Raw genomic sequence first — 25,393 nt, 5'->3', positions numbered from 1 at the left:
AAATTTTAACTTAAGTATTTTTCTCAATTACCAAAGCTATACTATTTTAGCTTTTAAATTCCTATTTTATTTTTAGACATTATAAAAAAAGCATTAAATATTTTTGGAAAAGAGATTACTTCGCAAAAGGGTAAAAGTTTTTAATTCAAAATGCTGTTTTAAAATTTTAAGTAGTTGTTTTGTATTCTATATTTCAATTGCATACGTTGACCGAATGTAGTTTTTTTTATTCATTTTAATAGCAAATTTACTTGATTAAAAATTAAATACAACTTATTTACCATTTAATTATAGAAAAATGATGACTAAATATCTTTATCATAAAATAATGCATAATAAGGTAATATTATGCAATTACTTAGCAATAAAATAAATGAACATTAACTTTAAGCTTTTGGTTTGACTGATAACCAAATTTTTAAAATTTAATTACAACAAAGAATAATATTAAGATTGAATGACATGTAAATAATACCGGTAAATGCCTTTATAACACAGAAGTTAATAATTTACTTTATTTTTATCGATTTTAAGACAAAAACAGTAGAAATTTCAGGATTTTCTTTGCATATTAATCGTCATATCATCTATTTTTTTAGCAACTGAAAATGAAACTGCTTTACTGATTTTATATAAGATTACGTCTTTATGAAGCGGATATTGTCAGGTTCATTCTCAAAAGTGATAATTCAATTTAAAAGGAAATAAACTTCCGTTTTATTTTAATAGAGAAACATGATATTTATATGTTTGTATCTGCTTTCATTATCATTTAAAGGTAAGCAATTATTATTTATTAATTTGAATTAAGATATTTAATATGAACAACTTCTATATTTAAAAATTTAAATTTTTTGCTATTAGAAAATAGTGTGTTTTCTTTTCTATGTACCGTAGTGAGCATATGTAGGGTTTAATTAGGGTTATACGTGTAGAGCTATGTAGGGTAATACTGATTTTGAAAAAAAATTAAGAAAGAATTTGAAGTTTTTAAATTTAAACACAGATTTTTCGCCTGCTTGTCAGTTTTACCTTAGAATGGTTATTGTTGCATCTGTGTTCCTAAGTGTATGTTAGAAAAATCTGTACTCTATTTTAAGTGAAGAAATTTTTTATCTATGTCCTAGAAATGACGCTTATTTCAATTATTTCAATTTTTTTTAAGGAAGAAAGAAAGAAAAAGAATTTATTATTGCACCTTTAGTTTTATTGCACATTTTATTATTTATTTATTTATTGCACGTCTTAACGCACATTGGGATAAAGGCCTTTGAGCGCTCTACAAAATTCAGGACTATTTTTTCATTGTTAAAGGGGTTGTCAATGTTGTTAAGAAGTTTTTTCATTTTGTTATAGCTAAGCCGAGTGAAACTAATTGATTTGTAAAATAACAGAATAAGCAAGTAATTTGTGTACTTTAGTAACTTTAATCGGTGAAGCACGTAGGGCGAGATAGTTAAGTTTCATGTTGTTTCAATTTGTGTTCTGCTGTGCAAAAGAAAAATCAACGTAAGCGACAAAAAATTCAAAATTGAGATTTATATATAGATGTCATTCCGGTATGTTAATCTACATGTTGCAAAAATAATTTTTTGCGAAATTTCACCTTCTGAATCACAATTTCAGTTTTCTGAAATTCTATTTTAGTGTTTATAGTGTTAGCTTTCTTTCAATCTCTTTCTTTCCTCATCTCTGCTTACATTTATCGACTAAATTTTGAGAACGAGAATTTAACAATTTAACAAGAAAGAAAAAAGTTGTCAAGCTTCTTTTATCGTAATCTATCGTGAAGGACTTACGTTGTATTTTCATTCGCACAGCAGTGTTGCATTCAATAACCATTGAATTTATTTCATGATATTGTTTTGACGAGCAATGTTACCCTTATGATCCTTAGAAAAATAAGGCTACTTCCTCCGAATCTTAACAACTGTCATCGAGTGTCAAAATGACAAGGACACATTATTGACTCTAGAAGAAAAAAGAATTATGATATTTTTACTTATGATTCAACTAGTTCTGATAAAGAAACCAAGGTGAAAACGGAACAAAATTTACTCATTGATAAAAGGCTGCATAACTTGCAAGCATGAGATTTTGCAGTTGTGAAATTTCTTGGAAAGCAAACTTTGAATTGGAAACAAAATTTCTAACCGTTTGTGACGATGACTGGTTGAAAGTTTCATATCTAAGAAACAATAATAAAATGAGGTAATTCTATTTCCTTAAACAATAATAATTAACAAAAAACGTTTGAATTCAAAATTTTTCAGACCGAAAATGTTTTGAAAAATCCATCTCTAAAGAAAATGACGAAGCAAATTATTTTTTGAAGAACTCTGCTTAAGATTTTTACAAAGAGTATGAGTCATATTATGGAAGTTTATACACATTATCTTTCTTTCATCATCTTTGCTTATATTTATCTACTAAATTTTTAAAACGAGAATTTAACAATTCGATTATAAACAAATTTCATAAAACAATCAATAATGTTTTTTTTTTCTTTTCGAACTGTTCTTAATTTTATTCTTGCTTACTTTCCCGCCATTAAAGTCAACGTTGAAGTTGGCGCTAGTTTTCAGTATAAAGGCACTTTTCAATAGAAAATCTGTAGTGAATGAAAATTCTCCTGTTTGTCAAATTAGCTTTGCCCATTAGGTTTATTTTAATTTTTACTGAAAGAGAAAGTAATGAAAATACTTTTTTAAACACCATAAGCTAGCTCTATAAGAACTCATACAGTCCTAGAGAATAATTTTCTTCCTCCAACTGATTGAGAAGTACATACGCGGATTTCAACTAGAAATTGAAAAAAAGGACAAAGTAACTCCTTTTGACACAAAATAACTGGTTTTATCTCTGAAATGAATGATTACAACTATTAATGCAGTTTATTTCCCCGTCCAGACACAATTTATCAGAACTGAGACGATACGAGAAGCAAAAAAGAGAATAAAAGAAACTAGTGTCAAAAACAAATGTAGTTTCTTTTTTGCATTATTATTGTAATTCAGCAGAAAATTGAGCAGATTTCACAATTAGCTCATTCGAAGGATTTTTTTTTTCAGACATCGCAGCTCTGACAGTTAATAAAAGTTTCAATTCTTCAAAAGCGTTTTCAAAGAGACAAGTAAGAGCGTCATGTGATAAGGGATGGTATCCTTTTGGTGAGTATTATTATTAATACTTTTTTTTTATATTATTATAATTTTGCTAGATAAAGGTACACATGATTATTTTTCAAACTCAAGTAATCATTTATTTTGTAACGATTCAGTTCTTGACAAAATATTTTTACATAAAACTGCAATAATTGTATATTTTGTTTGAAAAATGCTCTTTATTTTGGTTTTTTATTTATGGTTGTTGTAGTTGTAGTTCATTTACGTCGCACTAGAGGTGCACGATTGGCTGTTGGCGACGGTCTGGGAAACATCCCTGAGGATGATCCGAAGACATACCATCACAATTTTGATCCTCTGCGGAAGGGATGGCTCACCTGCTTTGGTAGCCCGACGACCTGCACGTGAAGTCGAGCACTTTACGGTAGAACAGTTTTACGAGGACCAATATCGCACACCCTCGGTCCCTACGCAGAATGATCCAAGTGGTCACCCACCCGCACACTGACCGCAGCCAGTGATGCTTGACTTCGGTGATCTGGTGGGAACCGTGTCTTAACGATCAGTCCACTGCGTGACTTTTATTTATGGAAAAGGCTGACAATGAAAGGAAAACGGAAGATGAATCAGAAACAGTTACGGGGGTGGTAAGCAAAGAGAATAAGAGACGAACCCTCCTGGTTCATTAAAGTAGAGTAACTTTAAAGTAGTATAATAAACAATTCTTTTGTATTTCAATATTAGAGATTTCGTAATTTTGGTGCATAACGCTTTAAACCTTTAGCTTTACGAAGTATAAAGAAATTTAAGTTTTTTTCTAATAATTTTATAAAATGAAATTTGATATTTTACTTACGGACTAAATGCACGACAATTTTTTAATTTTATAGTTAAGTTTACCATTTAATATTATATGAATTTCTTATCATTAAATTAAAACAAACCAAAAAAACAGAAAATAATACTTTGGAAATTTTAGAACCCTTGAATTTAGTTTACCTTTCCTTAGTAAAGCTAGTAAGAATTTTGAAAATGCGTGAAAATAATATTTTTGTCATTAGGTATCTTTTTATATTTAATGTATGTTAATTAATATTATTCCCCAGTCATTTATGACAAATATGCTATTTATCCATTATATATAAACAACACTCTACTACATAGGGTGTTGCGTTGGGTTCGAAAATACTCTGAAATTTTACCCGTCCCCGAGGACGGCTTGTCCAACAATGTACCCGTCCTCCTTTGAAACTAACCCGTAGCTTCTAAATAAATAAAAATATAATTTTCTCTTATTTATTACAAACCTTTATATAAATTGCACAATGAATTAGTAGTTACTAGAATTACATTATACAGTAATAAGAGAAATACTAGGTTACTAATAGTAACCTAGTTTTTCTTTTATGAAATAATTTATTTCTTTTATGAAATAATTTATGTGAATCCTGTATTCTCTTCCAAACACTACACTTCAACTAACATTAGAACTCAAACAAGTTAATAACTAACAACATATTGCCGAAACATAGAAAAGTNTTATTTTGTTCAACTTTTTTGTGTGAAAATTTGATTTGTACAAAACCTGACACACCTGTTGCTCTGTTAGTTTTTCTGGCTGATTTGTATAGATATATTTAAAAATATTAAAAAGCCGGAAAACAAAAAGAGGAAAAGATGTACTCTCTCATCATCAGCTCACACGATTATATCAGCAAAATGAAGTTCTTTCTGATATTGTATTAATATAGCCAAAGCAAAATACTGTACAGTACCCATTATCTGGAAATCAGAAAACCGGAAAACTGAAAAACCGGAACAAAATTCGATACATTTTCCCACCATTATTTAAAAAAAAAATTTTTTTTTCCTCATAGGATTTTTCTTTCTTTTTTTAAAGATGTTTACCTTACCATAATTTTGGAAATAATTATTAGTGTATTACTTCATCGTTTTTTCTTCTTTTCAAGATTATTTCCAATATTTATTTTTTTTTAGTTGGGTTTAACAATAAAAAAACGGCTTTATGTAGCGATTCAGAAAACCGGAAAAATCAGTTATCCGGAATAGCGATGGTCCCGATCGTTCCGGATAATCGGTTCCCTACTGTATATCAATATAATAGTGTGAGAAGCCCCCCCCCCTTAAAAAGAGAATTTAAACAAAAATAGAATATATTAATTAAAAAATATAAAGAAAAATTTTTTTATACTTTTAATAATAATTAATTTTAATAATTTTTTTCTTGTTTTTTCATTAATCTTTATTTTACCATATTTTCTCTATATTTTTAACTTATTTTATGAGTTCTATATATTTGCAGCTTATGTACAACAGTAAATAATTTTATTTTCATTTTTCTCCTTTCCTTTCTGTCTTTAGTGTGCTATATATATATATATATTTATTTATTTATTTTTTTTTTCAAGAGGATAAATGCTACAGAACCGGAGGTACTCAGGAATTGAAATTAAGCTGGGACAGAGCATCAGAACGTTGTAAAGAACTTGGTGGAAAGCTTGCTTCTATTCACTCAAAGGAGCTTTCGGGTAAAATGCTTCATTAAAGCTTTCTTAAATGTTTTTATTCAATTTAAAGAATGGAGCTCAAAATGTTTAAATGAAAGCTTTACATTCCTTATGACATACAATAAAATAAACTTGTTGCACGGGCTCGTTATCTGATGCATGCTTTGTTGTTAGCAATCCTATCTTCGCTGCTTCATCCTTAAAATTAATGAATTTTAATCTATTGTTCTGCACCAACCAAAACTGTTTTGATTAACAAGATTTTAAAATTTTTATTTTGTAAAAATTGCTGTAATCCGTATTTATGTCTTACTTTTAAATAATTATACTGGGGAACAAAATTTTGTTGCATTTATGCAAATATTTTATCTTGCCTAATATGAGTGAGTAGATTTAAAATTTATAATTAGTTTTGCACCTAAAGATATACATTTTTTAATCAATTTTTTGCCAAAATGTACTAAAGACGTTTTGTACAACAGGGGACCGCGTAAATGTTACGACAAACGTCTGATGGAGTCAGGGTACGTCATCAGGTTCAAAATTGCATAAAAACTCACGCCCAAAAATTTCACCGTACGCGGCAAGTGGCGCTACCCAATCATGACTTAATCAGAAGCACACGAAGAAGCAGTTCATTAAAAGAATGCGCCTCTAAAGGCGTATGTCGACATTTTCGGGCATGGGTTGCTATGTAATTTTAATCCCGATGATGTGCCCTTAACATGGCCGCCTCGAAAGGAGGAGTTGTCAGTAGAGAAGAAAAAAAAAATATTAAAATAAAATATTTTTGAAAATATTAAGAAAAATCTTTTTTTAAAATATATATATAAAGTTTGCATTAATAATTCTTAAGCTTTTGGTGAATTTATGTCTTTTAAACACTATTGGTAAGCTATAGTCTCGTTTTGTTAAATGCACAATATGAAATATTTTTACAATATAACTAATTTTAATAACAATTTCAGTTATAAAAATTAATTCTCATTAAAATGTAAAAAACTAAAATAAATTTTATGAGTAGTTTCCGATCTGAAAGTTTTTCAACTATATTAGTTTAAAACTTCACATTTAGTGAAAAATATTATCTTGAATGAATCATAGTTTATTCATAAAAGTGAAGTAGGTATAATTTGCAATATATTATTAATAAGCAACATTTCAGCTATATTGCAATTTCATTTTTTTAGATTTATAATGGTAAAGTGTAAAAAAGAAATATTTACAATAAAAAAAATTTAAAAATTAAAATGTTTGAACAGAACACAATTATATTTATTAAATAAACTAGTTAGCTCTTTATGCATTCAGATGTTTACAACTTTTCTTGTGGATGATAATTTTATTTGCATTATGTTTCATGATGTTATATGTTTGGTAATTAAAGATGCAAATGAAACTTAAGTATTTGTAAAAAAATTATATAATGTTTAGTATAAATTAAATTCTAGCACATTTAATATTAAACCACAATTTGTATACTCTAATTCTGTAGTTAGAAAATAGCTGAAAACTTCAAATGTTAAGTAATTCATGCAGGTGAAAAATTGAAAAAAAATAACTTGTAATTCGTCTCAAGTCAAGTTCTGAGGTTAACTGATGTTTGTTTAAAAAGAAATTTTGATATTTGTTTTGTTTAAAAATCTGATTTTTTTTATGGTCGAAATATTTAAATGTATTAAGATTTAATTTTTTTTACTCATCTTACGATCCATATTTTGAATTATAAATATGCAGATGGATAAAAAAGTTTTTTTTTTCCTGAGAAAGAGTGCAGAGAAATTCGGGAAATAACTAAATAATTATTCTTTTAAAATTATAAAGGAATTCAACAATTATATTTTCGTTGAAATAAATATTTTTGAAATAAAAATTGAAACTTTATGAATGAAGCAATCTGTTTAGAAAAACATTCAAATTACTTAAAATCTAAAGAGAAAGTTAATAAACGTTGATGAATCGTAATGTGTGACGTCACGAAACGAGTGCTGTGGCCCCCTGAACTAATAACTCCTCCTTTCCAGGCTGCCCTGCATAATTTCGTCTTGAATGTATTAAAAATCTCTGATTTTAGCAAGCAAAACGATATCGAACAAAATATTAACGAAAGATTTTTATCAAGTATGTTCCGTGGTACGTTAAAACATTTTGTGATAAATCAACTTTCAAACATTTCAGTTGTGTCCTGAATTACGACGATATTATATTACAAAAGATTATCAAGAAAACTTTTTTATGTTCTCTTGAAGAGATTGATTCATGATGAAAATCATGAATCAATGCTTCGTATATTTTATTTCTATGATTTATTCAAAATAGTATTTTGGAATTATTTTTTTAAAAACAAAACCATTTTATGTTAACTATAAACATGCTTTTAATTTATATTTCTAGACTTCTTAACAGCCTTCATTCTGATGAATGTAGAGCACACTGCCTGGATTGGACTAAACGATAGAGGTACTGAATCTCATTACAAATGGGAAGATGGTACGGAATTAGATTTCATTAATTGGTTGCCTGGCCAACCTAGTGCTGCTGAAGTTGAAAAGGTTTTTAAATTTCTTCAAATTATAATCATTGCATTTAAATATAGTCTTCGTAAGAGATTCGTCCATTTTTCCTTATTGCAGAGGATTTTTCTTATATTATGGTTAAAAAATGTGAAAGAACTTATGCATCGATAAAAAGGTATTTTGTATTAATAGATATTTAATAGATTTTGCACTTTTCGGTAAGCTCCCGTTCGCTTCCGTAAGTAAGATTTGAAGCAACTGAGCATGCTTGTGTTAATTTTAGATGCTACGCATCTTCACGTTATGTTGCGCTCAGTTAATGTTAGAAAAACAACGTTACAAGCATGCTGTCCATTGGTATTAACTGTTGTTTTCTGTTTAAGCCTAACTTCGAACTAAAAACATGGACATGAAAGACGCGCTTGAAGAAATATAAGGATGAAATTTAGAAATGAATCGTGTTGATGTTACAACAATCGACTAATTTAATTAAAAAAATTTTTTTTTTTAACATTATGGTTGTCTAGTTGCACTAGTTCCATAAGAAACTTTTAGACATTTTTAAATTATAAATCATAATTATTTTAATTATACAAAATAGTGGGCCGAGATAGCCTGGTTGGTAGGGAATCGGGCCCATGAAGTTGTCGTGTGTTCGATTCCGTTGGCCAAAGTCTCCCTGTGTAGTAAATGGACACTGAGGCATGTTAAACCTTCAGGGTCACAAAGTCCTCCAAGTTCCTATTACAAATCATTACCTCTGGGAGTACTGAATTGGAGATTGGTCGTTCCGTGGTTCAGGTCAAGGTTACGATCTGTGGATGAATGAATGGATGTATGAATAGGTTCACCCCTTAAAATGGACCGTGAAGTATGTATGTGGTACTGAAGATGAAGAGATAGAGATTCTTGGCCATAGGTGGTGCCTCTGAGAAACAAGAAACGCATCCTCTGCCTTAAATTTGATTGGTTTCACCAAGCAGGCTTGTTGGTGTTTATCAAGTGGCTTAGAAACAACAACATACAATATAGTTGGAAGAAATTTAATCTCGAATATATTTTTTATTCGGTTATAAATACAGAATTTGTCTATCGTTATTTTGAAGATAAGATATGTTCTGTTTTTTCTCCTTCAAATTGCTTAAAGTAAAGAACCTTACTCTAGTAAAAAAAGGGCCAATAACTCTAGCATTGGATCAATATATTGCCAAAACTACAAATAACTCAGCCAAAAACTACAAATTTAACTAACAATCAAATGAATTGCAGAATCGTGAAACATCACTTGTATTATTGAAAAGGAAATCTTTTAACAAATATTTTTTTCCATCTTATTATTCTTAAGGTCAAATGAATATGTTACAATTTTATGTTATTTAGTTTGCATGAATTCGATTTCTCTCGTTTTATTTAGGAAGATTGTGTTGAATCTGTTTATTACACATATCCACATATACCATTGGGAAAACCTGGTCAATGGAATGACCATGAATGCTACCATGAAAAGGAATTCATTTGTCAGAAAAATACAAGTAAGAATACTGGATTCTTTGGTATCCTGAATTTGTCAAAAGTATACGTTTTAATATGAAAATGTGGTAAATATTAAAAAGATAGGCATGTATTGATTATTATATGTACTTAGAATTGATTATTATATTACATATTAACAGTATACTGTTAATACATATTCCGTTCGGTATTATTTGGAATGTCATTAAAAAACGGCATTTTTTTGATAATAAATTATTTATTAAGTTATACAAGTATCAAATTATAATCATTTACGATGTTTCATCATTAGGCTCCTAGTAATTTATTGTGGAATTACGTGGTTTTTTTTTCATGTGAACGAATATGTGTTACAAGAAAATTCTTAATAATGTAAAGGCGTTCAAATAAAAATAAAGCTTGTACCTTGATTTTTTATGCTATTATAATGGATTAAATACAATATACAGAAAATGGATGGAGGTGCCTTTTAAAAAAATGATGAAAATTTTTTTAGTCACCCTGTCATGAAAGGCAATTGGTACGATTAGCTTATAGTGGTTACTGTGAAGAAGATAGTTCTTAATAATACCATAGCTTCCAAAAAATGGACAATAATTTTAATAAACGTATGGTAAAAATGCGCAAGATTTATGTGATTTATCATTGACCCCGCCACAGATTTTTTTCCATGCTTTTTATTCTCGAAAACTTTGTTTAAAATATAGAAAGTATAGTGCGTAAATGAGGTTAAACCTGTGAATAACTTATCAATTCAGGGTCAATATATTAATGGTTTGAGTGATAACATATGCTAGTTACATATTGTAGACGTTTAACTAAGTTGATATTTAGTATTTGTATTGTTATTTGGAGAAAAAAAACCTATTATATAGAGGTTGCCCAAAAAGTAGACATGTATGGAAAGGTGAGAAATACAGAAGTGATATCAACGCCACACTTCAAGTTTATAACTTGAGGTAAGAGAAATATATCTTCGATTGCATATTAACTGATTAATCAGTTCACATGACAGTATTTCAAGTGAACAAAAAGACTTGCTAAGCTCATGCATCCGGAAATGATACGGACTTCATCACTTTCTTTTTGTCACTTTTTTATCATCAGCTTTCTTTTTGTCTTTCAACTAACGAAAAGCCTAACATAATTTAAAGTCTATCTCCATTTGACTTTCCTTTTTACGGTTTGGACACCATGCTAGCAGTAAATGATTATAAAACGGTATGGTAATCATAGTTTTTTGACCGCCCCAGTTGTAAACGGTTTCAAAAATATAAAGGAAAGAAATGTCCCGAACTGTAAACTCTTTAATTAATTGAATGGACAGACTGCTGTCTGTTATTTTTACCGCAATTTTACAATGAAAATTCCAACAGTGTAGCTGTCAAATTTTTGGTGCTATCACACTTGTTCACTTTACATTTGACAACCCTTATACTATTATTATTATTAATATTGTCGACTGGCCTGCGTAGGGGGCAGGGAACTGTCCTTGCATCAGAAAGGTCCAGGGTTCGAATCCTGGGCAAGGCATGGACGTTACTTTCTCTCTCTGTGCGTTCTATGTCCTTTCTCCTTCGTGTGTGAATGTGACCCTCCCTATAAACGGGTTGTGGTTGTGTGAATGGCGTGACGGAAATCGAATTCCTGACCATAGATGGCGCTACTGAAAAACAGGAACAATCGCACCCCCACTGCCTTAACAGGCATACTACAAAAAAAATTATTAATATTAATCTTATTTCGTCTTTTAGAAAGAAACCAAGCAAGAAAATTTACAGATCCTAGATTTTGTCCTCCCCGAATAGGGGGTTGGAGATTGAGAACGTCATGCTATCATGTAATTGAAAAGAAATTGACATGGCAGGAAGCAGAAGATTACTGCATCGAGACACATAATGGTCATTTGGTGACTATCAACGACTTTTCAGTTAATTTGTTCATTGAATACATATTGAGAAACTACACAGAAGACATGTGGATTGGCATTAAAATGAAAGTAAGTATTTTCTTAAACATACACGATTAAGTTTGTATTCCTGCACTTGAAGTAAAAACAAGCTCGATTTTTGCTCAACACTGCAGCAAAACTCCAAAGGATTATATGTGAATGATTAACAGTTGTGAGCAAAACTTTTAAAAACAGTTGCAAATATTAGAGATATTGTAGAATTTGAAATAATTGAATCAAATCTTTATAAATAGGATCACTTCTTTACATATCAGTTGCATATAAGCCAATGCAGTCAGACCCTTGTCTGACTTTCATAATTTTTTTTCAAAACAACATACATAAAAAAATATCCTAATTTGATCTAGATTCATTTCTACAATTTACAATTACTTCAATTCACTGCATTGAGGTGCTTTACAGAATCCTTATCATTTATCGAAAATTATTCTAAAATATATCTATTTAGGAAATGAACAAATGAGCGTTTCTTTACCTTATGCTTTTCTTCTATGTATTTCTTTACTAAATGTTTATAATGGTTATGATTTTCAATGTACAAGAGGTGATCAAATGAAAAGGTACAAAACGACACNTATCATTTATCGAAAATTGTTCCAAAATATATCTATATCTTATATATTATATTTTATATATTAATTATATAAAATATATCTATAAAATATATCTTTACCTTATGCTTTTCTTCTATGTATTTCTTTACTAAATGTTTATAATGGTTATGATTTTCAATGTACAAGAGGTGATCAAATGAAAAGGTACAAAACGACACGGTGGGTACAAATGTAGACTTTATTCAAAATATACACCATAGGCCTGAGCACCAACGATCCCCACTGATGAACAAGCCGTAGGATTCCTTGTTCCCGGTATTCCTGTGGCCGTGACGAGCCCAGTCCTTCACAGCGTCCTTGAGTACGTCATCCGAGTTGAAGCTCTTCCCTTTCAGGTGTTTCTTCAGTGGCCCAAACACATGGAAATCGCAAGGCGACATGTCCGGACTGTAGGGCGAATGTTCCAACGTCTCCCACTTGAAGTTGGCCAGTTCCATGCGTGTGACTCTGGAGACGTGTGAACGCGCGCTATCATAGAGTAGAACCACACGCTCCGTGAGCAATCCCGTTCTTTTGTTCTTGATGGACCTGCGCAGGCGTCTTTCGCTGTTTGAAATCGGATAACACCTCTCTGCTCCTCGAATTTTGCAACGAGAACGCCGTCCTGTCCTCATACGGGCTGCCGCATCATTTGGACGCTAAGAGCCTCCGCTCTCTCCTGCCCATGCTGGTGCCTGCACATGCTCCGATCGCAGTCAGAGACTCCAATTGCATTCCTAGATGTCTCGCTATGTTCTCCCATGGCGAAATATGTAAATATTTAACTGTTACGTTTTTACGTCGTTTCGTACCTTTTCATTTGATCACTCCTTGTACAATAACTAACAAAATGTATTTGCATAAAAGGATTTCCCATATGACCGAAAATTTTCTCAATTATGTGTCGAGTATTTGCGTTAAAGTATTTATTTTCAAGTAAGCTAATTCATTCTTAAGGGTTTTCTTTCCAATTTATTTTTGAGGGAACTTTGATGTTTAATTGTCTTAATGTTTTTATAAGTTTTTTGATTGATTAGAATGAATTTCAACAACAATGGTCCTCAGGCTGGTACGTAGCTTTCACGAATTGGACTGATGAACCAGGAGAATTTCTGGAGGGAATGTGTGCTCTTCGAACTTTAGACCAATGGAGAACAACATCCTGCCAAAGACGATTGCCTTTTGTTTGTGAAACTGCAACAAGTAATTATTTTGATATTTACACTTGTAGAATTATTTTAAGATAGCACAGGTTTTCATAACAAAAATTTTGCTATGAAGCTCACATCCAGCGTAGCTTTCTGAACTCATTCGCAGTAGAAGCGAGGTTACGGATATTACGAACTAGTAAGCTTTTATTAATGATACGCAAGCTTTCGCAATTTGATCATAGTTAGAATTTCCCTGCACTGTCTTTGACGATTTATTTTTTTAACCTAGAAGAGGATGAATACAGTCAACTAATAAGTTCATATTTACGTTTTGTAAACTCTTATATTAATATTAATGTTGTAATTTCTGATATTGAACTATCTCTGACGTCATTTAATGAAATGTTTTATTAACCGTAAAGCGGCGAGGCGACGGAAACGGTCAATAAGATGGTTAATATTATACTTTGCCAACCTTTACAGCATGTTTATCAATGTAATTTCAGAAACTGCACCATCTTTGACGTCACCTGACTAAATGTTTAAACGTTAAATGTTAACCTCGAAACGGTGAGGTAACGCAAATAGTTAGCTAATAAATTTCTATTTATGCCCTGAAAATTTTTGTAATATGATTAATGCTGTAATTTCAGAGGCTGCACCATCTCTGTCGTCGTCTGAAGAATTGTTTTGTCCAGAAGAACCAGTCGGATGGAGAAATTTTGGTGGTGAATATTGCTACTATATTAACACCGATCATCTTACATGGTACGAAGCTAATTTCAGGTGTATACGAAGAGGTAAAGTGTAAATATTTATTACTTATTTTTATCCACTTTATTATCCCACGTAATTGAAAAAAAGAATTGGATATGGGAAAGGAGTTTAAAGTCATTATTAAAACTGATTTTAGCTGCTTGTTAAAGTCCTATAAATAATCTGCTCAGAAACATAAGTCCAACAGGATTTATCATCATCACCAATTCTGGCAGACGATGTAGACAGCACGTGGACTGGTATCCCTTACTCCAAACTTCTACACCACCACAACCATAGAGAAGACTTTCAGTCACAGCAGATTTAGCGTGCATTTTGATGTGTGTATACGCCGGGTTTTTTTGTCATCCACCAGGGATCAAAATCACTGCCCTTAACTCTTCAACCTTCTTTGTGAGCGATGCCGTAACCGATTACGAAACTGGAGCACCAATACAATTCATAATTTGTCCTTGTTACTTTGGGCTCAAATTTGGTGGGTTTTTTTTTTCTACTTTTCATTAAAGCTCTTAATTAAATTTTAACAAAAAACATTCGTCAAATGTTTTACGGTTAATGAAGTTTCTAGACTCAAGTCAATGTCATTCTACTCTTGTACCCATGTGTCTTCGTTTGAAGACGGTTTATTTTTTCAAAAAATATTAGCACACAGTAAAAAAGAAAAATTTGAAAAACATTTTTATTTTTTATTTTGAAGAAACAAAACCTTGTTGACCGTGATATACTCGAGACAATTTGGATCTATAATAATGAAGTTGTGATTTTTTTCATATTAAACTTAAATTGAAGCTGACATAAGGGAATAGGTCATGGGAATTCTTTTTTATTCGGATTATTATTGACCTTCAAAAATTATGGGAGGTAACAACAATTGGGAAAATAAGATCCCAAGAGTTCATAGTCAGGACAGTGGCAGAAATTATGGTTTCTTAAGCAACAATTTTTACTTTTGCGTATTTAATAGCTATGGAATTCTTTAAGCGAATCAAAAACATTTTGCATCCAATTATTAAACTCTTTTATCCAATGATAGTTTCAAGTGAAATGTAATAAGATATTTATTACTTTGCATTATTTATTTTAATTACTAGCAAAAAATTGCGAGTTATACTAATTTTCATATCATCTCAATCTCTGTTATTAAAACAAACAAAAAAGTCCATTTTTTTCCAAAAAGCGGCTACTTTTCTTTAGTGTGAGGATAACAATCAAAATTTGACGAAAACAGGTGTGTTTATTACCAGAAATATGATTTAGCACCAAATTTCGAAACTTAATAAATATTGTCGCTCCTAAAAACGTTAAGATTGCATCTGAGTACGTAGAAATCCGATCAAAAGTTATTTAGCTGTCCAGTTTCTTTACATTTATATTTTGTGTACTGTGCAACCACATTAATGGTTAATAATGCCCGTTCTGACCCAAGAATCATAATTTTTATGCATTTTATTTGTGAGACATTCTGCTAGAAACAAAGAAGCTTCCAAAATAAAAAAATGAAAAAACAACTATCTTAATGTATTTTTTCAATTTAATTTTTAATAATTAATGAGAAAAAAAAATATTCCTTCGTCTTATTTATATTATAGATTTTATTGAAGATTTATTTATACTACATATTTTATGGTAGGGATTTATTTAATACGCAATCTAACAAATTGCTAAGTTCCGCCTATTTCCTATTTGATATGACCATAATTATGAAGTTGCTTTTAAGAAAACTAAACTCAATTTTTTTTTTTAAAAAAGTCACAAAAATAATTAAAATATAATAATTTCGGAGCTACGTAAAAAAACATTTTAAAGAAAAATTTCTGCTATGAAATGAAAAACATCATAAATATCTTTGGTTTTTTTTAAACATCGCAATTTACATCACATCAACTTATAATTGATCAAATTAGTTTTTAATTTTATTTTAAATTAAATTTGTTTTTTTTGCTTATGATTTAATATATTTTTCTCTTGAAAAAAGGTGGTACGTTGGCTAGTTTTCATTCACAAATGGAAATGGATATTTTGCAGCCTTTCTTGATGATACACTTTCTTAAAAGTCGTATTTATCCTTGGATAGGACTGCATCGTCACATGCTGCATGGTAAGTGATTTTTACACTGTTTGAAAACTGTATATTTAAATTTTTTGTTTTACTTCGAGGCTCCATTCACTGCTTTCTTTAAATCTCTACTCCCATGATTGTTTCGTACTCATTTTTGTTTCTTAGTCTGCGACATGATAGCTAATAATTAAAGCATTGAGCTGTTATTATGAAGTATTGAGGTTAGATTCTCAATGGCGGCATGAAGCTCATAAATATTCTGGTCAATGAGTATCAGAAAGCTGTGATGGATCAGGAGATAGAGCATTCGTCTTCCAATGAGGTAACCCAAGTTCAAATACCAGTCATGTCTGGAGTATAAGAATTCTGCTTCCGGCTTGCACTGACTGAAGTGTTAGCATAAAATATCTTCAGTTTTAGGCGGATCATGGGTTAGAATCCTATTGCAGTTGGGCAAACCGTAGAGATTTTTTTTCTACATGTATCAAAAATGCTTGTTCAACCGCCACGAATGTTTGTGTTGTCGCGTGGACGTCTGTGATTCGCTTCTCAAACGTCAAGAAAACGATCCATTTTAGAGGTGCATCATTACTGGGGACGAAAATTGGATTGTCTATGACAATGTCAAACGCAAGAGGTCATGAAGCAAAAAAGATGAACCGGCTCAAAGCATTGCGAAATCCAATATCCATTAAAAAAAGGGGATACTGTATGTTTGGTGGGATTTTAATGGAATAATTGTTTTGAGCTTTTACCGTATAGCACAACAATTAATTCGGAAGTCTACTGTCGTCAGCTGGACAAACTGAATGATGCACTTCAACAGAAAAGATCAGAATTAATCAACAGAAAAGGTATAGTGTTCCACCAAGATAATGCGAGACCTCATACAAGTTTGGTCACTTGTCAAAAGCTTTCACAGCTTGAATGGGATACACTGCCACACCCACCATATTCTCCAGATCGGATTTGTTCCGGTCACTGTAAAATGTCTTGGACTGTAAAACCTTTACTTCAAATGAAGAGGTTAAAAATCACCTGGATCAGTTTTTTGCCAGCAAATACCAAAAATTTTAGGAGAGTGGAATCATGCTACTACCAGAAAGATGGCAAAAGGTGTTGGATCAGAATGGCTAAATATAATTTAGTAAAATTTGTCTTTCATGCCCCTAAAAAAAAAAAAAAACGAAATTACTCTCTGAACAACCCAAGAAGAAGACAAGAGAGAACTACAAGAGAAGTTGAAGTGTAAGATACTATTTGATTCTCCCCTACGTACGCAATAATGTAACTAGTATCCCTTTCACTTTTCAAATTTTCGGCGCATTTACAGCAAAAAATTTTGGAAATACTGCTTAGGGATTTCAGTCTGCCTGAGGTCATTGAAATAGTCCCAGCCCTGCAGGATGCAACAGCACTCTTATGGCTTACAAAATAGTATTTTATAATTATTTCAGTCAGCAGTGCACTTGTTGAATAACTTTGTCATTAATTTTAAAACTTGGTAAGAAAAATTTATCTCATTTAGTCAACAAAATGCGCTAAATCGTACATTTCTATCGTTTTTTTTAAATGAATTTTTTAAATCGTTGATATTTTTATTTGTGGAACATCCAGTATTACTATATAATGTCGTACTTTTGCATAATTATATAAAGTATTCACTGTTAAATAATCGCAGGTATTTTGAGATAACTTTTTTTTTGTAGAGGAAGAGTTTGTGTGGGTAGATGGAACTCCAATGGATTTCAAAGCGTGGGCAGTTAATGAACCAAATAGTGAGAAAGAACAATGTGCTGATGTAAAAGTTGAATCGATGACGTGGGGTGACTACTTTTGCAACCACCCCAGGCCTTCTATTTGTTCCATTCGAAAAAGCAAGTAGTTGTATTTTCAACATTTCTTTTACAACATAATATTATTCACTGCATATATTTCACTACACTTTGCATTTTAAGTCCATTCCAAGAGGCTCTGAATTGTTGCTAAACTGTAGGACTGTCCTGGACTGACGGGAGAGCTTTCGAGGCACGTGCCCATGGCCTTCGACTTGTAATTGTTACATATGAAAAAAGATATTTTTTATTTTTAAAGCTATCTACATTATAATGTCAGTTTTGCTGCAAACATTTTAAAATAAGAAAAACATTTTAAAGGAACAGTTTTTATTTCATAAAATTATTATTTCCTCAAATAAACTTAATAAAAAGTGCTTTTTTAAGTAAATAATAATTCTTACAAATGATATTTTACAAGGCTCTAGATGCCTTGATAGGTACTTTTGGTCTTGTTTTCTCCACCATTTTTATTATTCTCGTGGCTTAACTACCACCCCAAGACAAAAAATCAAGATGGTTTTCCATTGATGGACCAACTTAAATATGATGGTAACCAACTTGAATTCCCAACAAAAACCATCATACAGCTTGATGTGACCATCAAACTTTCCCAACATCCCAAGGTAGGAATNTAAAATATATCATCTTCCAACATGACATGTTGGAACTTGTTTGCCCAAGAATTTCAAACATAACAAGTTGGTCGACCAACATATAATAAAATATATCATCTTCCAACATGACATGTTGGAACTTGTTTGCCCAAGAATTTCAAACATAACAAGTTGGTCCACCAACATATAATAAAATATATCATCTTCCAACATGACATGTTGGAAGTGGTTGGCCCAAGAATTTCAAACGTAACAAGTTGGTCCACCAACATATAGTAAAATATATCATCTTCCAACATGACATGTTGGAAGTTGTTGGCCCAAGAATTTCAAACTTAACAAGTTGGTTCACCAACATATAGTAAAATATCATCTTCCAACATGACATGTTGGAAGTTAGTTGGTCCATCAAAATCCATTATCGCATAATGGGAATTATTGGATGTTGGTTCCCATCAAGTAGTGTTGGGCCAACAAGAAACCAACATAAACCATCAAAATATTTTGATGGTCCCATCAAGAATTTTGTCTTGGGACTATAAATATTAAATACCAATTCACTAGCATATAAGACTTGTCAACTTGATTCTATTATGAGGTACCTTTTGACAGATGAAGGTTGACAAAGTCGATAATTAATTCCATTCAATGGTGATTTATAATTCCCCTCATTGGTGACCTGCAGACGTGATTTGAACTCGCTAACATGATGGATTTTCCGCATGAAACAGTTGATCCTGCGGACGTGATATGAACTTGTCAACAATGATGGATAGTCCATAAATATAAATCCCCACATTCTCACCAACAACTTTTGCCTTTTCAGTTAAATTTTAACATTTTTTTTCATAGTTTAACAAAATTAAATTTTTTATTTAATTTTGATATATGGTGTACTTTTAGATAAGGCTACAATTAATTGCTGCCTAGAAAATCATATTTTGATATTATAATTAAAAACCATAGATGTTAGTTGAAACTTGTAGACTCTTTTAGAGGACATTGTTGATCAGAGCCTAGAGATCAGTAAATCAAGACCTGAGGACAGTGTGAGTAATCAACTGATCCTAGATAAAATAATCTTAAGAACCTTGAGTTTGCATTTTAAGCACTTTTATAGTATAAAAAATAATTTTATTAATTATCTTTAAAGAGACGGAAAAAAATTCTGTTTCATCTGAATTTGATCGAAAGATAAAACATGATTTTGTTTCTTTCTCATATTGAATTTTAAGTAAAGCTGAAGCTAAGAAATTTTTTTTTCTTTCTTTTAACTTTAAAACCAAAGCCAATTAAAAAAATAGCATGGAAATTGGCCATTACCTTGACTTCAAGCATACAAGTGAATTCCTGTAAGTGGCTTGTTTTAAAATGATACCGTGAATATTAGTTCTGAGTGGAAATTTTAATTAAACAAGCAGTAAAAATAAGAATGATTTTTTCTTGTGAAAAAGTATCCTAATATGTATTGATATACGGAAAGCTTTTTAGACATGAATAGTTACTATTCTTGTCACTCTTTTAAATTCTATTATACACCTTGTATTGGTAATAAATTTTTTTAAAAAATAGCTGTGAAAAATATGCGTATTTTCTTCTTTTTATGTGAAAAAATGTTCTAACTAGCAGCAAGCAATAGACACTTGAAAAACTTTTTAAAAAATATTTTCACTTCGGAGCCATTATTATTTTTTTAAATGAATTTTAAGATTAATTGACTCTTTATATTGGTATCGTTAACTTTCCTTCTGAAATGATGTAAATTACATAAATGCAGCAATGAAAAATAAGCAAGTTTAGTTTTTTTGGGGAAAAGTGTCTTAATATGTAGCGATGCAATGGAAAAAATTTTGTTTTCGCAATTTTATCAATTTATTAGAGGTTGAAATAACAAAATTTTTTTACCATCTGTTTGTCTCTGTAAGAAAAATGTCACTGCAGTTGGCTTTCCTGTATTAATGTAAATTAAAGTATTTAGTAAATAAATATTTGCACTTCGGAGCTATTATTATTTTTTTTAAATGAATTTTAAGATTAATTGACTCTTTATATTGGTATCGTTAACTTTCTTTCTGAAATGATGTAAATTACATAAATGCAGCAATGAAAAATAAGCAAGTTTAGTTTTTGGGGGGAAAAGTGTCTTAATATGTAGCGATGCAATGGAAAAAATTTTGTTTTCACAATTTTATCAATTTATTAGAGGTTGAAATAACAAAATTTTTTTACCATCTGTTTGTCTCAGTAAGAAAAATATCACTGCAGTTGGCTTTCCTGTATTAATGTAAATTAAAGTATTTAGTAAATAAATATTTGCACTTCGGAGCTATTATTATTTTTTTTAAATGAATTTTAAGATTATTTGACTCTTTATATTGGTATCGTTAACTTTCTTTCTGAAATGATGTAAATTACATAAATGCAGCAATGAAAAATAAGCAAGTTTAGTTTTTTGGGGGAAAAGTGTCTTAATATGTAGCGATGCAATGGAAGAAATTTTGTTTTCACAATTTTTATCAATTTATTAGAGGTTGAAATAACAAATTTTTTTTACCATCTGTTTGTCTCAGTAAGAAAAATGTCACTGCAGTTGGCTTTCCTGTATTAATGTAAATTAAAGTATTTAGTAAATAATTTGTTTTATTTAAAGAAAAACTCACAAAAAATTCAAATATAAAAACAATAATAACCAAAGAATTTACTTAATGTATAGTTATTATATGATATTAAAATCATAAGCAATATCAAAACTGCACGTGAAATTGTATATTATGAAAAACTTTGATTAATTCATTGCATACGTTGTACACAAAAAAGTTACACATTTAATAACATTATTATTATTATTTTTCTCCCAAATATATGTTAACAAACGAAATAAAATTATTGGTTTTGTCTTAAAATTAATTTCAATTTATATAACAAGCTTCTAGCATTAAACAATTCTTATTTGCTTATATTTTATTTTATAGTTTCTTCAATTAAATCAACAGGCAATGAAATTGCAACTCCTCCATGCACATGTAAGTATACTGCTTTATAATATATTAAACTGACTTTTCTATTAGGCTGGGAGAGCATGGTTGTTAGGGCGGAGGACTCAAGTCCAAGAGGTTATCAGTAGAGCTGCACAATGGGCTATTGACGATGGTCTAGGAAACATCCCTGAGGATGATCCGAAGACTTGCCATCGCAATTTTGATCCTCTGCAGAGGGGATGGCACCCCTGCTTCGGTAGCTCGATGACCTGCGCGCGAAGTCGAGCACTTTACGGTAGAACAGTTTAACGAGGACCAATACCGCACACCCTTGGTCCCTACGCAGACTGATCCAAGTAGTCACCCACCCGCACACTGACCACAGCCAGTGATGCTTGACTTCGGTGATCTGCTGGGAACCGCGTCTTAACGATCAGTTCACTGCGGGACGGAAGTGTGTTAGAATATATAAAAAAAGAGCAGGTAAGAAAACTGTTCAAATTATATTGGGTTTGATTAATGTTCAAATAATAGTTGGTTCGAGTGCTGAATGCGTTCAAACGACTCGAATTGCTTGAATAACGATAAAAAGAGAGTTGGTTGAATGACGATAAAAAATATAGTTTGTTCGAGTTCCAATAAAAAATAGTGGGTTCGTGTACCGATAAAAAGAGAGTAGTTACAAGTGCTATTCAAATGATAAAAAGTTCGAAAACTGCTCAAATGATAGAAGGTTCGAGTACTGATAAAAAATTAGTATGATCCAAAACAGAGAAAAATATAGTAGGTTCGAGTTTTGAATAAATTAGAGTTGGTTAGGAAATTGAACAAATGATATTAGTTCTAAAAATGTAGAGATTGACAAATGCTTTAAGAATTTCAACATATTTTAATAGCTTACAGTATAACACAAAGAAAACATAAGAAAATTGCTGTTTATATAGCTTTATTAAATTATTTTATTTTGTTACAGTTCAAACAGCTAAGCAAATATAAGAAAGTAATTTTTTTTAATAATTTTTTTTAATTCTATTGTCAGCTATTATATGTATATAATCCAAATTAAATATTGTACTGGAATATTTATTAGTTAGAGGGTAATAGATCTACTAAAATTGGTGGTCCGGACAACTGAAAAAAGTTGAAACCGCTACCTTAGAGTGTTGTTTCGAAGGATCTCCTACCGAGTTTGATAAAGTTTTTTTCTGTTTTTTCAAAGAGACTGTTAAAGTTGCTAAGGTTTCTTCACATTTAATTTTTAGGTGGATTTTCTACTGAAGTTCTTCTTGGTGTTGTTTTCTGCATCCTGCTCGTCTCACTTCTGCTAGGAATTATCATTTACTACTTGAGTCGCCAAGGCAAAGTCAAACAGCAAATACGAAAGGCATCCAGAATATCCTTACCTCCTCACTTGCGAAGAAGACATAAATCTAGTTTGGACAAAGGAATTGTAATTACAGATGATGATTATGAAAATTACGAAAAACCGAAATGAATATTTTCAACTTTTTTACTGAAACTGTTGCGATGCTTATTAATATTTCCTTTACATGTTCGAATTATATAAAGTTGTACTTAAGATTACAAAATAAAAAATTGGGTTGCAGTCTTTTAGTTCTTGTAACATCTGTGCACGAAATGTATTCTCATTAAGCTAGACCTAGAACATACAAATTACTTAGTTTTTTTTAGCATTATCAATCGTTTTATATAATTTGTCTATACTGTAATTCAGAAACACAATTTTTTTTAAATGATTGCTTTAAAATTTGGTTTCATTTTCTAAATTATTAGGGAAAACATTTTTCGGAGAATTTATTTTATTCACTAAGTTTTTAATACTCGTTTTCGTGCTTGTGAGGTTGAAATCTTGCAATGAAAATTTCGTTAAAGTCCGTGACAAGCTTAAATATTTTTTCTGGAGGTCCCTGCTATTTTATCACCATTTAATCTCCAATCAAAATTTTGATTATTGTCCAACTAAATAGTGATATAAAATTTTAAGTGGAGTCCTAAGGATACAAGTTTCGATCGTTTCTACATCACCTCAAACTGAATTGGTATCACAGTTAACTGCATTTATCTTCAATCGGAATTTAGACCGCTTTCAAATTAGATAAAGGATTCCAAACTAAACTTCAGATCTATGCACACATGAAAGTACAAGTTTCAATCGTTTCTGTATCACCGCAAACAAATTTGGTATCACCATTAGCTGTCGTTATCTTTAATCGGAATTTCGATATCTTTCAAATTAGTAACAGGGTTCAAAATTAAACTGCAGATCTATACCGCATGAAAGTAAAAGTCTCAATCGTTACCTGATTGTTACGAGCAGAATCTAGCAGTTTTATCCTCAAATTGAATTTATTTACAACTAGCTGAATACCAGTTCTTCGTAAGGGGAGATAAAAAGTAAATAATCAATAAATCTGTGCTGAACAACATAACAAAATCATAAACAAAACTGAAAGATTTATGATAACACTGTTAATATAGCTAATATATTTCTAAATTTTTTATTTATTATTTTTTTATTTATTACTTGATGCTTTATTTATTAATTGTCATTGAATGAGGAAATCATGTCTTTACAAGTTCCTCCCATCAAAATAAATATTAACTAAATTTAGTATCATTTGCTAATTGCTATTTCTTAAGATCAACATCTGACATTAAGAAATTACCACAATGAACAATTTTGAACTCCCTTTGGGTAGGCCGTAAAAAAATCTATTTCCCCAAAATCTATAGTAGTTATCGTGACACTAATTTATACCTAATATTTAATGCCCATTAAAAAACCCAATAACCATAATACGAATTCGCTACGAATTCCGCATCCGGCTTGCACCGACCACAGTGCTGAAGTGAAATATCCTCAGTGGTAGAGGGATCATGTGTTAGAGTCCCCTTGCCATCAGGCTAGTCGTGGAAGGTTCTCGTGGTCTTCCTCTCCATGTAAAGCAAATACGGGATAGCTCCATCAAAAAGTCTTCCGCGAAGGCAAATTTCTCCCAATACTCGATCCAGGAGTTCCCCTGTCTTCTGGATTGGGTTCAAAATTACAAGGCTGCGGAGTTGAACATTAGGAGTCATAAACCCATAAAATTGGGACCGCTATTCAACGACGGTTGAAAATATAAAATAAAGTGAAATTACCATAATATCAGTAGTGCCTACACAAAATTAGTTAAGCATCATTGGCTTCAATGGCGGCGATTATTTATGGCGAATGTGGCGATTATTTATGGTTTTCCTAGACGAATAAGAATCTACCTTTTCCCCATAATTTAGCTCCCCTTCAGATCTATGTCTAACTTGTGGGAGTGGACTCACAAAAATTATGATGGTATACGTCTTAGGACCATCCTCAGGGAAGTTTCCCAGACCGTCACTAGTAGCCCATTGTGCAGCTCTAGTGCGATGACCATAAGTACCTACCTATTTACCATAATTTAGCTTTTCAGAAAAAAACTTTTTTTATATCAAATTGTACCTATTACATAAATTAATTGGAAGTATTTAACAAAACTGTCATTTTGGCTAATTATCTCCCAATAGTTTTCAAAATATCAAAATGAAGTTCTTACAGCTTTTCTATTTGTCTCCTGAAAATCGAGTTCTTACTTTGGAACTTCTAACTAGGTTAAAAAGTATTATTAAGCATTGTTAATTACCCTTATTAATCACGACAGTTACACTATAGAAATGAAACGTTTCCGGGTTT

The 25,393-nt window shown here is 31.0% G+C and overlaps 1 protein-coding gene across 2 annotated transcripts; it reads left to right on the top strand.

The window, feature by feature from the left end:
• The first annotated feature begins 643 nt into the window (after positions 1-643).
• Positions 644-23,272, top strand: LOC107448540 (macrophage mannose receptor 1). 2 transcript variants are annotated; one of them, XM_043056841.2, is made up of 12 exons: positions 644-778; positions 3,072-3,170; positions 5,555-5,674; positions 8,048-8,205; positions 9,584-9,701; positions 11,436-11,680; positions 13,284-13,449; positions 14,051-14,197; positions 16,150-16,272; positions 17,943-18,110; positions 21,658-21,708; positions 22,926-23,272. In XM_043056841.2, exons 1-12 carry the CDS (start codon positions 736-738, stop codon positions 23,156-23,158), a joined length of 1,671 nt encoding a protein of 556 aa, XP_042912775.1. In that variant the 5' UTR covers positions 644-735; the 3' UTR covers positions 23,159-23,272. The 2 variants fall into 2 exon arrangements, with proteins under 2 accessions (XP_042912775.1, XP_071039409.1); XM_071183308.1 differs by lacking the exon at positions 644-778 and adding an exon at positions 2,088-2,211.
• The last annotated feature ends 2,121 nt before the right edge of the window (positions 23,273-25,393 follow it).

The sequence above is a fragment of the Parasteatoda tepidariorum genome, chromosome 7, assembly GCF_043381705.1.
Source record: "Parasteatoda tepidariorum isolate YZ-2023 chromosome 7, CAS_Ptep_4.0, whole genome shotgun sequence".
Classification (NCBI taxonomy): Eukaryota; Metazoa; Arthropoda; class Arachnida; order Araneae; family Theridiidae; genus Parasteatoda; species Parasteatoda tepidariorum.
The sequence above is the reverse complement of the archived record's forward strand: the minus strand, read 5'-3'. Positions and strand labels throughout refer to the sequence as shown.

Coding starts and splice junctions, on each gene's coding strand:
- LOC107448540 (XM_043056841.2), top strand. CDS start 736: ATGATATTTATATGTTTGTATCTGCTTTCATTATCATTTAAAG. Junction 8,206..9,583: donor GTGCTGCTGAAGTTGAAAAG/GTTTTTAAATTT, acceptor CGTTTTATTTAG/GAAGATTGTGTTGAATCTGT. Junction 18,111..21,657: donor TATTTGTTCCATTCGAAAAA/GCAAGTAGTTGT, acceptor TTTATTTTATAG/TTTCTTCAATTAAATCAACA.